Source organism: Gracilinanus agilis, chromosome 3 (genome assembly GCF_016433145.1).
Source record: "Gracilinanus agilis isolate LMUSP501 chromosome 3, AgileGrace, whole genome shotgun sequence".
NCBI lineage: Eukaryota > Metazoa > Chordata > Mammalia > Didelphimorphia > Didelphidae > Gracilinanus > Gracilinanus agilis.
The window spans coordinates 372,013,108-372,024,074 of NC_058132.1; the positions used below are offsets into that span (position 1 = coordinate 372,013,108).

General features: G+C 38.7%; 1 protein-coding gene across 2 annotated transcripts; it reads right to left on the reverse strand.

Annotated features, from left to right (window-relative positions):
* Positions 1-4,006: 4,006 nt before the first annotated feature.
* COL8A1 (collagen type VIII alpha 1 chain) lies at positions 4,007-9,902 on the reverse strand. 2 transcript variants are annotated; one of them, XM_044666809.1, is made up of 3 exons: positions 9,587-9,902; positions 8,702-8,704; positions 4,007-5,913 (listed from the first exon to the last, which is right to left on the reverse strand). In XM_044666809.1, the coding sequence occupies exons 1-3, from the start codon at positions 9,900-9,902 to the stop codon at positions 4,007-4,009; spliced, it is 2,226 nt and encodes a 741-aa protein (XP_044522744.1). The 2 variants fall into 2 exon arrangements, with proteins under 2 accessions (XP_044522744.1, XP_044522745.1); XM_044666810.1 differs by lacking the exon at positions 8,702-8,704.
* Between the last annotated feature and the right edge of the window lie 1,065 nt (positions 9,903-10,967).

Consider the following 10,967-nt stretch of genomic DNA (forward strand, 5'->3'; position numbering starts at 1 on the left):
TAGATATCTTTTATAGAGGGGAGAATCAATAACAACTCAATTTTATATGGATCTTTAAGATTTACAGAAGCTTTCCTTACAGCAAACCTATATGGGAATTACTCAAGTATTTTTATCCCTATTAGACAGACAGGAAAAACCAAGGTCATAATGAGTTTTGGAACTAGAACATAGGTCTTCTAACTCCAAGTTGAATTTTCTTGTCAGTAAGCCATACTGGTGATACTTGTACCACGTTGGGAGACTGTGTATAGTTGTTAAGTAAGAGAAACAAAACAAGAGTACTTTTAAAGATATTTAATAAGACTTTTTTCAGATCAGTACAAAAATTTAAATACAAAAATGATTTGCTATCAACAAGTCTCAAATCTACAGTGGAAACTCAATAAAGTTACCAGTCTGTTCACTTTTTGATGTATTCTGTAAGATATTTGAGATTAGGCACCCACTAAAGTTTTTCCCCTCCTATAGGTTATTATGCTGTATTAAAACTCTGTACTTAAATAATGGTAATGCCAGTTTTGTCCATTTTTCCATGGTCAAATTCTAGTTAATTTTGAATTAAATAGATATTATGGTTCAGAACAGATTCATATTAGGTCTGCTTTTATACCAAAGGAAAAGTGTAGTGTAATATGTAACACTCAAAGGGGAAACACAGACACATAGATAACTATTTTCAACTCTTATTTAAATTAAGTGAAATAATTCATCATTTTGCTCTGAGATTAGCACCATTGTAGAACAAACAGTACTTGTATAGGATTTTTCCTCTTCCTCCCCACCATCTACAAGTTAGAAGCTTATGCCTGCTAATATACAAATTTCGGCAAATAAGTAACACAACCAATAAATAAGTTTGGAAGTAACAATTATCAAGGATTCTGACAAATGAAATTTCATTTTAGTTGATTAAAAAATTTCTCCCTACATTTGGTGGAAAAGTAACTGGAATTCATATATATGTATATATATGAAGACCACTTCACAAATGAGTTATCCTAGTTGGATATTTTATTTCAAGTCAATTTGAGTGCATCTACTCATATACCAGATGGGGCACAGATCTGTACTGCATGTGGTTTATTTGTCCCACCAAAATCTCAACATCCTTATCATATTAGTCATTTTAGAGAATAGACATAAAGACTTTATATCCATCAGATGCTATCTGCTGTGAAAATGAATGCAGATAAAAACCTTTGGCATTTAGCTAGTAATGAATAAATTATCCTGTGGCTACAAATTAATTTTTTTAAATTTTCTTATGAAGAAATTATACTTCTATACCTCATGTGAAGAAGGCACATTAGGTGAAGAAGATAACTTTTCTGTATTAGTTAAGTTAGTTAACTGGTTAGTTAAAACTAGTCCCATTAGAAGCCACTCATATTGGGCATATACACTATGCACTGTGTTTATACCGTATTTATTTGCATATTTCCCCGTCATTTCTTTATTCTCTTCCATATTTGGAATTTTGAAAGTATATAATGTTTTTATTTTCCATGTTATTTATCCCACAGAATGTCATTGTCAGTAGTAAGAAGGAAATAGTTTTGAAGAGGTTCTTTTATTTCTTTGAGGCCAGAAGAAATTATTTGTTATTGATAATTCCTAAATCTATGGTAGAAACAATAAAGTTAACTCTTTGATATATTCTATATCATATTTGAGGTTAGGCACCCATTAAGATAATTTCTCTCATCATAGGTTATCGAGCTGCATTAAAACTTTGTAATTAACAAATATGCCAGTTGAACATGTCCATAGTTCTTTGGGTGACTACTTGGAAGTAATTTGTTTTTCCCTTTTCTGTAGAAATGAAAAACTATACAAAGGTCTTGAACGATTTACATTATCTTGGTATGAAGCTGTCTCTGGGTTCGTGAAGGCTATACCAGTGAAATGCAACTGTGGCAGGCCCTACCACATTGGGAAGGCTTCAGTTGTGGGTCTGCAAATGGCCTGTATGTCTATTGTCTGAAGACCAAGCTAGCTAACTTTGTGGAAGCTTATCACTACACTGGCTGCAGAGGGATGAGATTTTTCAGTTACAGCAACTCTTAAAGATCATTTTCTAAATTTGGAGGAGCTGAGATCTAGAAAAGCAATTGAGAAAGAATTGTTTGTTTTCTTTTGAGTTACAATTTCACAGAGGCTATTTTTAGTGGGGACAATGCCCACACTGACAAAAGCTGTATATTCTTGAAGTAGTGAAATAATAATTGAGGGGGCTTTAAAATTTCTGGGGGGAGGGGTGGACAGTTTAGGCCTGTGCCTTCATTGATGTAGAGAACTAAACCCAGAGAAGAAGATCCTATTACTGGTGCAGATTGGGTACTATTTTGCAATGTAGAACCTTAAAATTGCCTACTGGCATTGAGATTAAACGATTTATCCAGATGTGTGTGTGTGTGTGCGTGTGTGAAACAGGACTTGACTCCAGGTCTTCCTAACTCTTATGATGTCTCTTTATCTCTTTGCCACACTGTCTTGCAAGCACACTGAATTAGACATATAGATGAAAATGCATATACATTAGTCTACAGTAACCTTCATTATGCAATCCCCTTAATCAATGAGGCAGCATAAAAATCATGTATTGCTATTGTCCTTAGAAATTATAATTGGGTCTTCAGCAGTTTACTTGGAACAGTTCTTGACATCCTGTTTCAGCATATAATTCAGAGAATGTGCATGCTCTTAATTTCAAGATCTGGGGACTGATTTTCAAATCAAGGTTTTTTTTTTTTTCATAGGATTCTAAAATTTTTGCTCTGCGTGTAAAGGAATATTAGTTTTTTAAAAAAATTTAAATATACTTTATAACCTTAAAAAGTTTGAATCAATTTAATGTAGTTATTGCTGTAGGCAAGAAAGTCTCTTTGATGTTGAAGAATGACTGAGAAATGATGGTTTGTCTTTTCTCTGGCTATAGCTTCACAGTGGCTATTTAAAAAAATATAAATATACATTTGAAATACAGTTGATACTTGCTATTAGTAATGAATATTATATAGAATCTGAAGGTTACTGGGGGTGGGGTAGGGAACACTTATTTCATCATCTCAAATCTTTTTTCTCCCCATATAACTTCAAGATTTTTGGTTTAGTTAGATCTAGTAAGAAATAATAGGAGCCAAAGCATATGGAAGAAACCTTGGGGGGAAAAATTTTTCAGGAATAAACAGGTTAACCACCATTCTCATTTCCCAGCGATATTGTAAGCATCTTGAAGATACAGCCCATGTCTTGTCCTTTTGTGTCCTCCATGGCCCTTCTTGCAGTCCTGAGTACATCTTCTCAGCTTCTTCTGGGTGTGCAGTAAATACTCGTTGATGAATAGATGCAATGGCTCTCACTGAGTGATGTCCCTGCCTCAGTAGGACTTCTGCTGCCAACAACCCCAGAAGCTGACTGGAAGGGAGTTCTTCTCTGGATGGTATACATTGCCTCAGATTATCTTAGCCAGAGCAGTATTACTACATAATTTCCCCTTTTCTGTGTTTCACAGGTAAAATACTGGTGAAAATATGGGGTAAATTATGCAAGTAAATACGGCGTGTGACATATTTTTTTGGTCATTGATGCTTCTTTAAGATTTATTCTTGTGTACTTTTAAGTAAACAATATGAATGAATGACTTGTGTTAGCTATGATCCTTCATAATGAAATATTTTGACTGAACTTTAGAAAGCATGGTATTGTGGAAGTGTATAATGTATATTTGCTAATATGATTTCAGTGGGTACAGGACAACTGTTAGAAATGTGATACATAGATTCTTCCTGTCATTTGAATAACAAGCTCTGCAGAACATTAAACTTGCATTTTTATTATTACTTTTTTTTATATATGATGGTCCAAATTTCCATTTAAATATAACTTTTCAACAGTATAAAAACTTTGAAGCAATTATGTGTTTTGTGTTTGGTTTTTCTCTGTCACTTCATTTCTTTCTTTTGCTGTTCTCTTTACCTCATGTTTTTCTTACTATTTTTATTTACATGGGATACAATAAATATCCTGAAAAAGAGGAATGGACATATTGTCCTGCGTATAGTCCTGCAGCTTGCTCTGAGGGCATCTGGAGAAAAACTCGGTCTCCGGGTCTAAGCTGTAGCACAGCACTCCCTGACGCCTGGTCCAGAAAGCCCTTTTTGTACTCGTCGTAAGTGTACATCATGGGGTCATTGTTTTTGAACAAAGCCACCCATACGTTTCCCCCTTTGCAGTGGACATGGTATGCAAAGTAGTAGACACCAGGGACTTCACAGGTGAAGATGCCTGTCTGTGGGTTGTAGTTCTGTCTGCCGTTGTAGAGCAATTTGTCAAACTTTACTGGGGCCCCCACTGGTGGGAAGGGCGTGGTCAACTCGGCTGTAAATGCAGGCATCTCATAAGCTATACCTCCGTTTTTGCCTTTTTTGCCCCCATAGGCATGGGGGGTTTTCACTCCATCAATTCCTGGCCCCATTTCTGGCAAATATTCTCCATGGGCTGGTGGTGTGGGAGGCATCACAGCTGGAGGACCTGGGGGACCTGGAGGTCCTGGGGGCCCTGGAAGACCAGGCTGGCCTTGAGGACCAAGAGCCCCAGGCTTCCCTGGGGGTCCATGCAGTCCTGCTACCCCAGGCTTTCCTACCCCAGGGAATCCAGGAGGACCTGGTAGCCCTGGTTCTCCTTTGGGGCCTGGGATTCCAGGAGGTCCAATGGGACCACTTGGTCCTCCAATTCCTGGAATTCCAGATGGGCCTTGTAAACCCTGATCACCTGGGATTCCTGGTTCCCCTTTGGGTCCAATGAGCCCAGGAGCTCCAGGAATACCTGGTAAACCTTTATGCCCAGCTTCCCCTTTGGGTCCAATTGGACCTGGCAAACCTCTCATGCCTGGGGGTCCCACTTCACCAAGGAAGCCTGGTTTCCCTGGGAAACCCTGTAACCCTGGTTCACCTTTGGGACCCAGTGGTCCTTGTGGCCCCATAGCTCCCCCTTCTCCTTTGGGCCCTGGGAAACCAATAGCACCTGGTGGTCCCATGGGACCTGGAATTCCAGGCAGGCCTGGCTCACCAGGAGGCCCCCCCATTCCAGGCGCACCAATAGGCCCTTTCTCTCCTCGAGGTCCAAGAACCCCAGGAAGACCCCCCATACCTCGGTCACCTTTAGGCCCTGGGAAACCTGGTTTCCCAATCCCTGGTAGGCCAGGAGGTCCTGGCAACCCAGGTAGTCCTTGTTCCCCTTTACCACCAGGAAATCCAGGTCGTCCAGGGATGCCATCCTGGCCTGGCTTTCCAACTCCGGGTACGCCAGGTGGTCCTTGAATCCCAGGTACACCTATTGGGCCCTGGGGTCCTGGTTCACCTTGAATGCCTGGTTTACCGAGAGGACCCTGTGGCCCTGGGAATCCTGTCACTCCTGGTTTGCCTATTCCTGGAAGCCCCACAGGTCCAGGAGGTCCATGCATCCCAGGGGGACCTTTGAGTCCTGGCAAACCTGGCATCCCGAAGCCCTTCTCTCCTTTAGGGCCTTGAAGACCAGGAAGTCCTGGCTGTCCTTTGGGTCCTGGTTCACCCTTTGGTCCTGGTTGTCCTGGTAACCCTGGGCCACCTGGCTTTCCAACGCCAGGAAGTCCATGAGGCCCTGGAGGTCCTTGTGGTCCTGGCATTCCCATAGGTCCAATTTCTCCTTTTGGTCCTATTTCACCTTTTGCCCCAGGCATTCCCATGCCTCCAGGTTTTCCTGGCATTCCAGGCATACCTGGCTTGCCAATCCCTGGATAACCCTGTGGGCCTGGTTTTCCTTTGATTCCTGGTATTCCATGGCCTGGTATACCTGGAGGTCCAGGTGGTCCTCTTGGGCCAGGTTCTCCACGAGGACCTTGTTCTCCTCTTAAGCTGGCTAATGGTATTTCTATTTAAAAAGATAGGGAAGAAAGGAAGATGAGAGAGAGAGGTAGAGAGAGAGAGATAGAGAGATAGAGATAGATAGATAGATAGATAGAGAGAGAGAGAGAGAGAGAGAGAGAGAGAGAGAGGAGAGAGAGAGATCCATTAGTTTTAACCTCAATAAAGTTGAGACCCTGTTTAGTCAGTTAAGTTAAAATACTATATATTTAGTAGGATAATAAATGGGGATGGAAAAGAATGGGAACAATGTGCTATACTTTTATAGACATAGTGAATAAAGCTGATACTTCATTGAAGCATAGTTTTAGTATATGAATAGCACTGATTTTTAAAAATACTAACTAATGAAAAAACACCGCTCTTCCTCCTGACTTCTCAAGAAGCCAGTTTTCTACACTTAGAATGTAACAGTCATCATTGACTTTTCTAAAGGAAGCCTTTCCCACTCTCTTAATACTAGCATTTCCCCTCTTTTCATCATTTTCTATTTATCTTGAATATGGCTTCTTTGTACATATCTATTTGCATCATGTCTCTACCATTTGATTGATTGTAAACTACTTGAGGGCAGAAACTGTCTTGACACTTTTTGTATTCCCAAACTTAGCACCATGCTACACATAGTAGGTGCTTTATAAATATTTATTGATTTACTTTCACTTTTCTTCCCCCCCCACTTCTATCAATTAACAAGTCCTGTTTATTCTATAAATATACTTTCCCCCTGAGTCATCCCTTCCTTTCCATTGTTGATGTCTTCAATAATTGAGTGCCTTATTATTCCTTGTCTTAGCTGTCATAGTTACCTCTCATCTTATTAAATCATTTTTCATTTGGTTGCCAAATTAATCTTCTTAATGCACAATTCTGATCTTGCCACATTCCTTGCTTAAAAAAGTCTCTGATTATTTTCTATTATTTTTGGAATAAAATTCAAACTCCGAGTAGAGTATTCAAGGTCTTACATGTTCTGTCTCTTGCCTACTTTTCCAGCCATAACTTTTATTCCCATTAAACTTCAGATTAGACTCCACTGTTTGAGGGGCACATTTCAAAATTTCCCTTGATGACTCCTTCACCTAGAATACACTGTCTTTTGAGTCCTTCAAAGCTTAGATTCAATGGTCCTTTTCCCTGTAGAATCTTCCTTGATCCACCTAGACAGAAGTGATTTCTTCCCTATCCAGACTCTCTAAACACTTTGTGTCCTCACTATACTATACTCTAATAGTTTTAATTGTGTATTGAACTTTTCTCCTTTACTAGAATATAATCTTCTTGAGGGAAGAGATCCATTCTCCTTATTTTTGAATCATCCTAAGATGCTAACACAATGTCTTGGACATGGTATGCTCTCAGTATATCTATTGAAAAAACAATGAATGAACATCAAATGAAAGGAAGATGCATTTTCTATCTTCCAGAGTCTGAGTATGATAATAGGATCAAAACTATTGCTGGAAGAGACCTCAGAGGTCATCTAGTCGAATTCCCTCATTTTGCAGATGAAGAAATTGAGGTAGTTTAAGTGCTTTGCCCAAGGGCACAAAGGTAGCAAAAATCAAAGGTAGGATTTGAGCCTAGATACTCTGACTCCAGAGTCAGTGTTTTTTCTATTGTACCTCACAGGGATGGGACTAATATGCTGGGATTTTTGATAATCATACATACTTCCTTATGAAAGAAGATAATTATTCTGTTGGGTGTGTACAGTATTGTAATATTTTACAAAGCCCTTTTCTCTAGAATTAAAGAGACTTGCTTTAGTCTTCTGAATTCCACCGCTCCCCAATTCCTAATTAAAAATTCAATATTTGATTTCTTTGTGACAACTCTAATATTGTACATAAAGGTAGATGAAATACATAACTATAGCTGGTAAGCATCATCATAAATAACAACAGGAATGATAATAATAACAATAATGAAACTGAGATAAAATTCAAAATGCAAAAAAAAAAAGCAACCCAACAACCCCAAATCTTAGTTAAATTGGATCACTAATAAATGAAATGTTGAGATAATATCAAACATCCACTTTGGCCAGCAGCAATAACACTTTCTAATCCCCACATCTTTGATCATGATTGCTGTCAGAGAGCAAAATGATTTGATGTGGTTCTCATTCGTTCCTTTTCTTCTGTTTGCTGAATGGTACTGATCCTGTTCAGTACAGAAATGACCCAAAACAGAGCCAGCAATAGAGAAAGGAGTAAAAACAAATCCAAAAAATTGGATTATTAGTCCCTGAATAGCCAATAATTGATTATAACTCAGGAATGAACAGAAAACTAAAAAAGAAAATTTATAGGTATTGTACCTATTTTATCTACCCTCAGGGCCATTAAAATTATAGATCTGAAACTGAAAGGGAACTCGGACTTTCTAGTCCAACCTTCCCATTTTACAAATTAGGAAACCTGAGGCCCCATCATATTTGTATTCCATTCCCCCAGGCTCCATTCAGGTACATATTACAGTTGTCTATACTAGTGATGGGCAAACTTTTTAAAGAGGGGGCCAAAGGAAAGGAAGTGCTCATCTGTCAGTTTGTTTCTAAGGCAACTCTTTCGAAGTTTCATTGTATTGTATTCTACTCATTGTATTTGTCAGAATAGGAATAATGTTGCAGGGCTGGACAGAACATTTCAGGGGGCTGCATCTGGCCTGCAGGATGTAGTTTGCCCATCACTGGTCTATGCAATGTATTCACTTTATAAACATCTGTTGAAAGAAAAAATGATTTGAAAGTTGTAATTTGTTTGGACTCTGCCCATTGTAATTCATCCTACCTACTTGTCACCAAAGTTACTTTCCTTAAGGACTTAAGGATTTTCCTTATTAAGGACTCTCCTTCTCCATTGGCTTCTTACTACCTCTAGGATAAAACATAAACTTTTCTATTTAGCTTTTAGAATCCCTGAACAACCTGGCTCCAACCTATCTATTCAGTTTCATAAGATGTTACTCCCTCTTATATAATTCAGTCTAGCAAAATTGGCCTTCTTCCTTCTTCCCTCTTCTTCTTCTTCTTCTTCTTCTTCTTCTTCTTCTTCTTCTTCTTCTTCTTCTTCCCTTACCTTCTATCTTATAATCAATACTAAAAATTCGTTGTAAGGCAGAAGAGAGGTAAGAGCTAGGTAATGGGAGTTAAATAACTTGTCCGCAGTCATGCAGCTAGGAAGTCATTGAGGCCAGATTGGAAGCCAGGAACCCGTGTCTCCATGTCTGGCTCTCTATCTACCTATTTTTTCCCCTTCTCTCTCTTCTTCAAACAAAAACTCTGTTTCCCTTTGCAGTGGATCTTCTTTAACCACAGAATCCCTCTCTTCTTTTAAGATGTAGCTCCAGAATCACCTGCATGATCACTTACACTTTTCTGATCCCTTCATCTGTTCATGCTCTCATTTCCAAATTAACTTGTATTTAATTACTTTCTCTCTCATCTACGTTTATGTCTCTCTCTCTCTCTCTCTCTCTCTCTCTCTCTCTCTCTCTCTCTCTCGCATTCGCTTTGTTTCTACTGTATATATTTATGTGTGCACTTCTTTCCTCTATTAGAGTGTAAGTGCTATGTGAATAGGGATTGTTTCATTCATTGTATTTATATCTCCAGCACCTAGCACTGTGACTTGTATGCAGTAGTTGCTTAATAATTACTTATTGCTTGACTTTACCTTTGCTTTTCTTGGGAGCTGCCTCCTTGCCCATCCTGGGCACCTGTGGAATTTCCTTCATATACTGGGGTAGGTGTGGGTATTCTTTGCCATACTGCATGTGGGGCATCTCCTTACCCATGGGAAGGCCATCTTTGCCTAAGGGCATGTGAGGTACTTGTTGTCCCAGGGGCTGGTATTGGGGTATCTGAGGTGGGATTTGAGGTGGAAGCTGTTTGATCCCATAATAGGCACCGCCATGAATGGACCTGATGAAACTGAGGTAAATGAGGATCACCACTCCCAATAGCTGTAGGGGGGTCAGGGAAACAGCCATCACCTGTGGAAAGAAAGGGAACACTGTGAAAATCTGATGATTGATTCTATTGGAGGCATGGAAGTCGAAAAGAGCCTTTCAGGGAAAATGATAATTTCCTAAGAAGTCGCCATAAAGGAAACTGAAGAAAAGTGAAAGAATAAATTGCTTGTCAAAGGAAGAAATAGATTGAGTTGGCAAATGGAGGCAGTGGTTGGTGATGGAAGCAATATCCTTAAAAAGATCTAATGACTTCCTCCAAAGTGGAGTTTAAAGTTTTAAAAGAAACAATGACAATATTTTGAATGATCTATAATTTCATGAGTCCACCAATGAAGATGGGCAGATTTAGTAAAAAATGTCAGTTTTTACCAATTGAATAGGATGTCTCAGCTACTTTAATTCTGCCAGTTGTGTAAAAATTAGGCTACTGAGGAACAAGAGAAACCTTTGTAATTTGATAAAATGTCTATGATTTTTATCATTTTAATCATATCTAGAGTGAAATCCCACTTTTACTTTTATTTTGAATAAGTGAAAGTGGTTAGGTGGCAGAATGGATAGAATCTAGGTGTTGCCTCAGACATTTGTCAGCTAATTTGACCCTGTGCAAGTCACTTTTTTGTGCATTAGAATCTTCAAATTGAGGGGATTGGACTCTGTAGTCTCCAAGAACCGATCTATCTCTAAATCTATGATCCTGTAACTCTACAGTAGAACTTCCTCAATTTGGATTGCATTAATTCTGGGAGACCTTGGGTAATCTCTTAACCTTTAGTGGCCTTAGCTTCCTAATCCGAGTTGAAAAAAATTGCCTTTGCTTAAATGATTTTGATAACTAGATTTCAATCATTAAATTAAATTTACTTGGAACCATTCAAAAAAGGAAAAATTTATTAAGCAAATTCATAGTATTAGATGTCTATTTTTGTTGAAAAAGTTGTTTGCAAGTAAATATTATCTGTTAGTATATGAAATCTGTCCCAATGAATTGCCCTTTCATTTCAATTGCTTTTGTTCAGTCCTTTTTTCACATGTCTAACTTTTCATGATCACAATTGTGGTTTTATTGGCAAGGATACTAGA

Excerpts from the sequence above, each read along its gene's own strand:
- COL8A1 (XM_044666809.1), bottom strand. The coding sequence starts at position 9,902 with ATGGCTGTTTCCCTGACCCCCCTACAGCTATTGGGAGTGGTGATCCTC.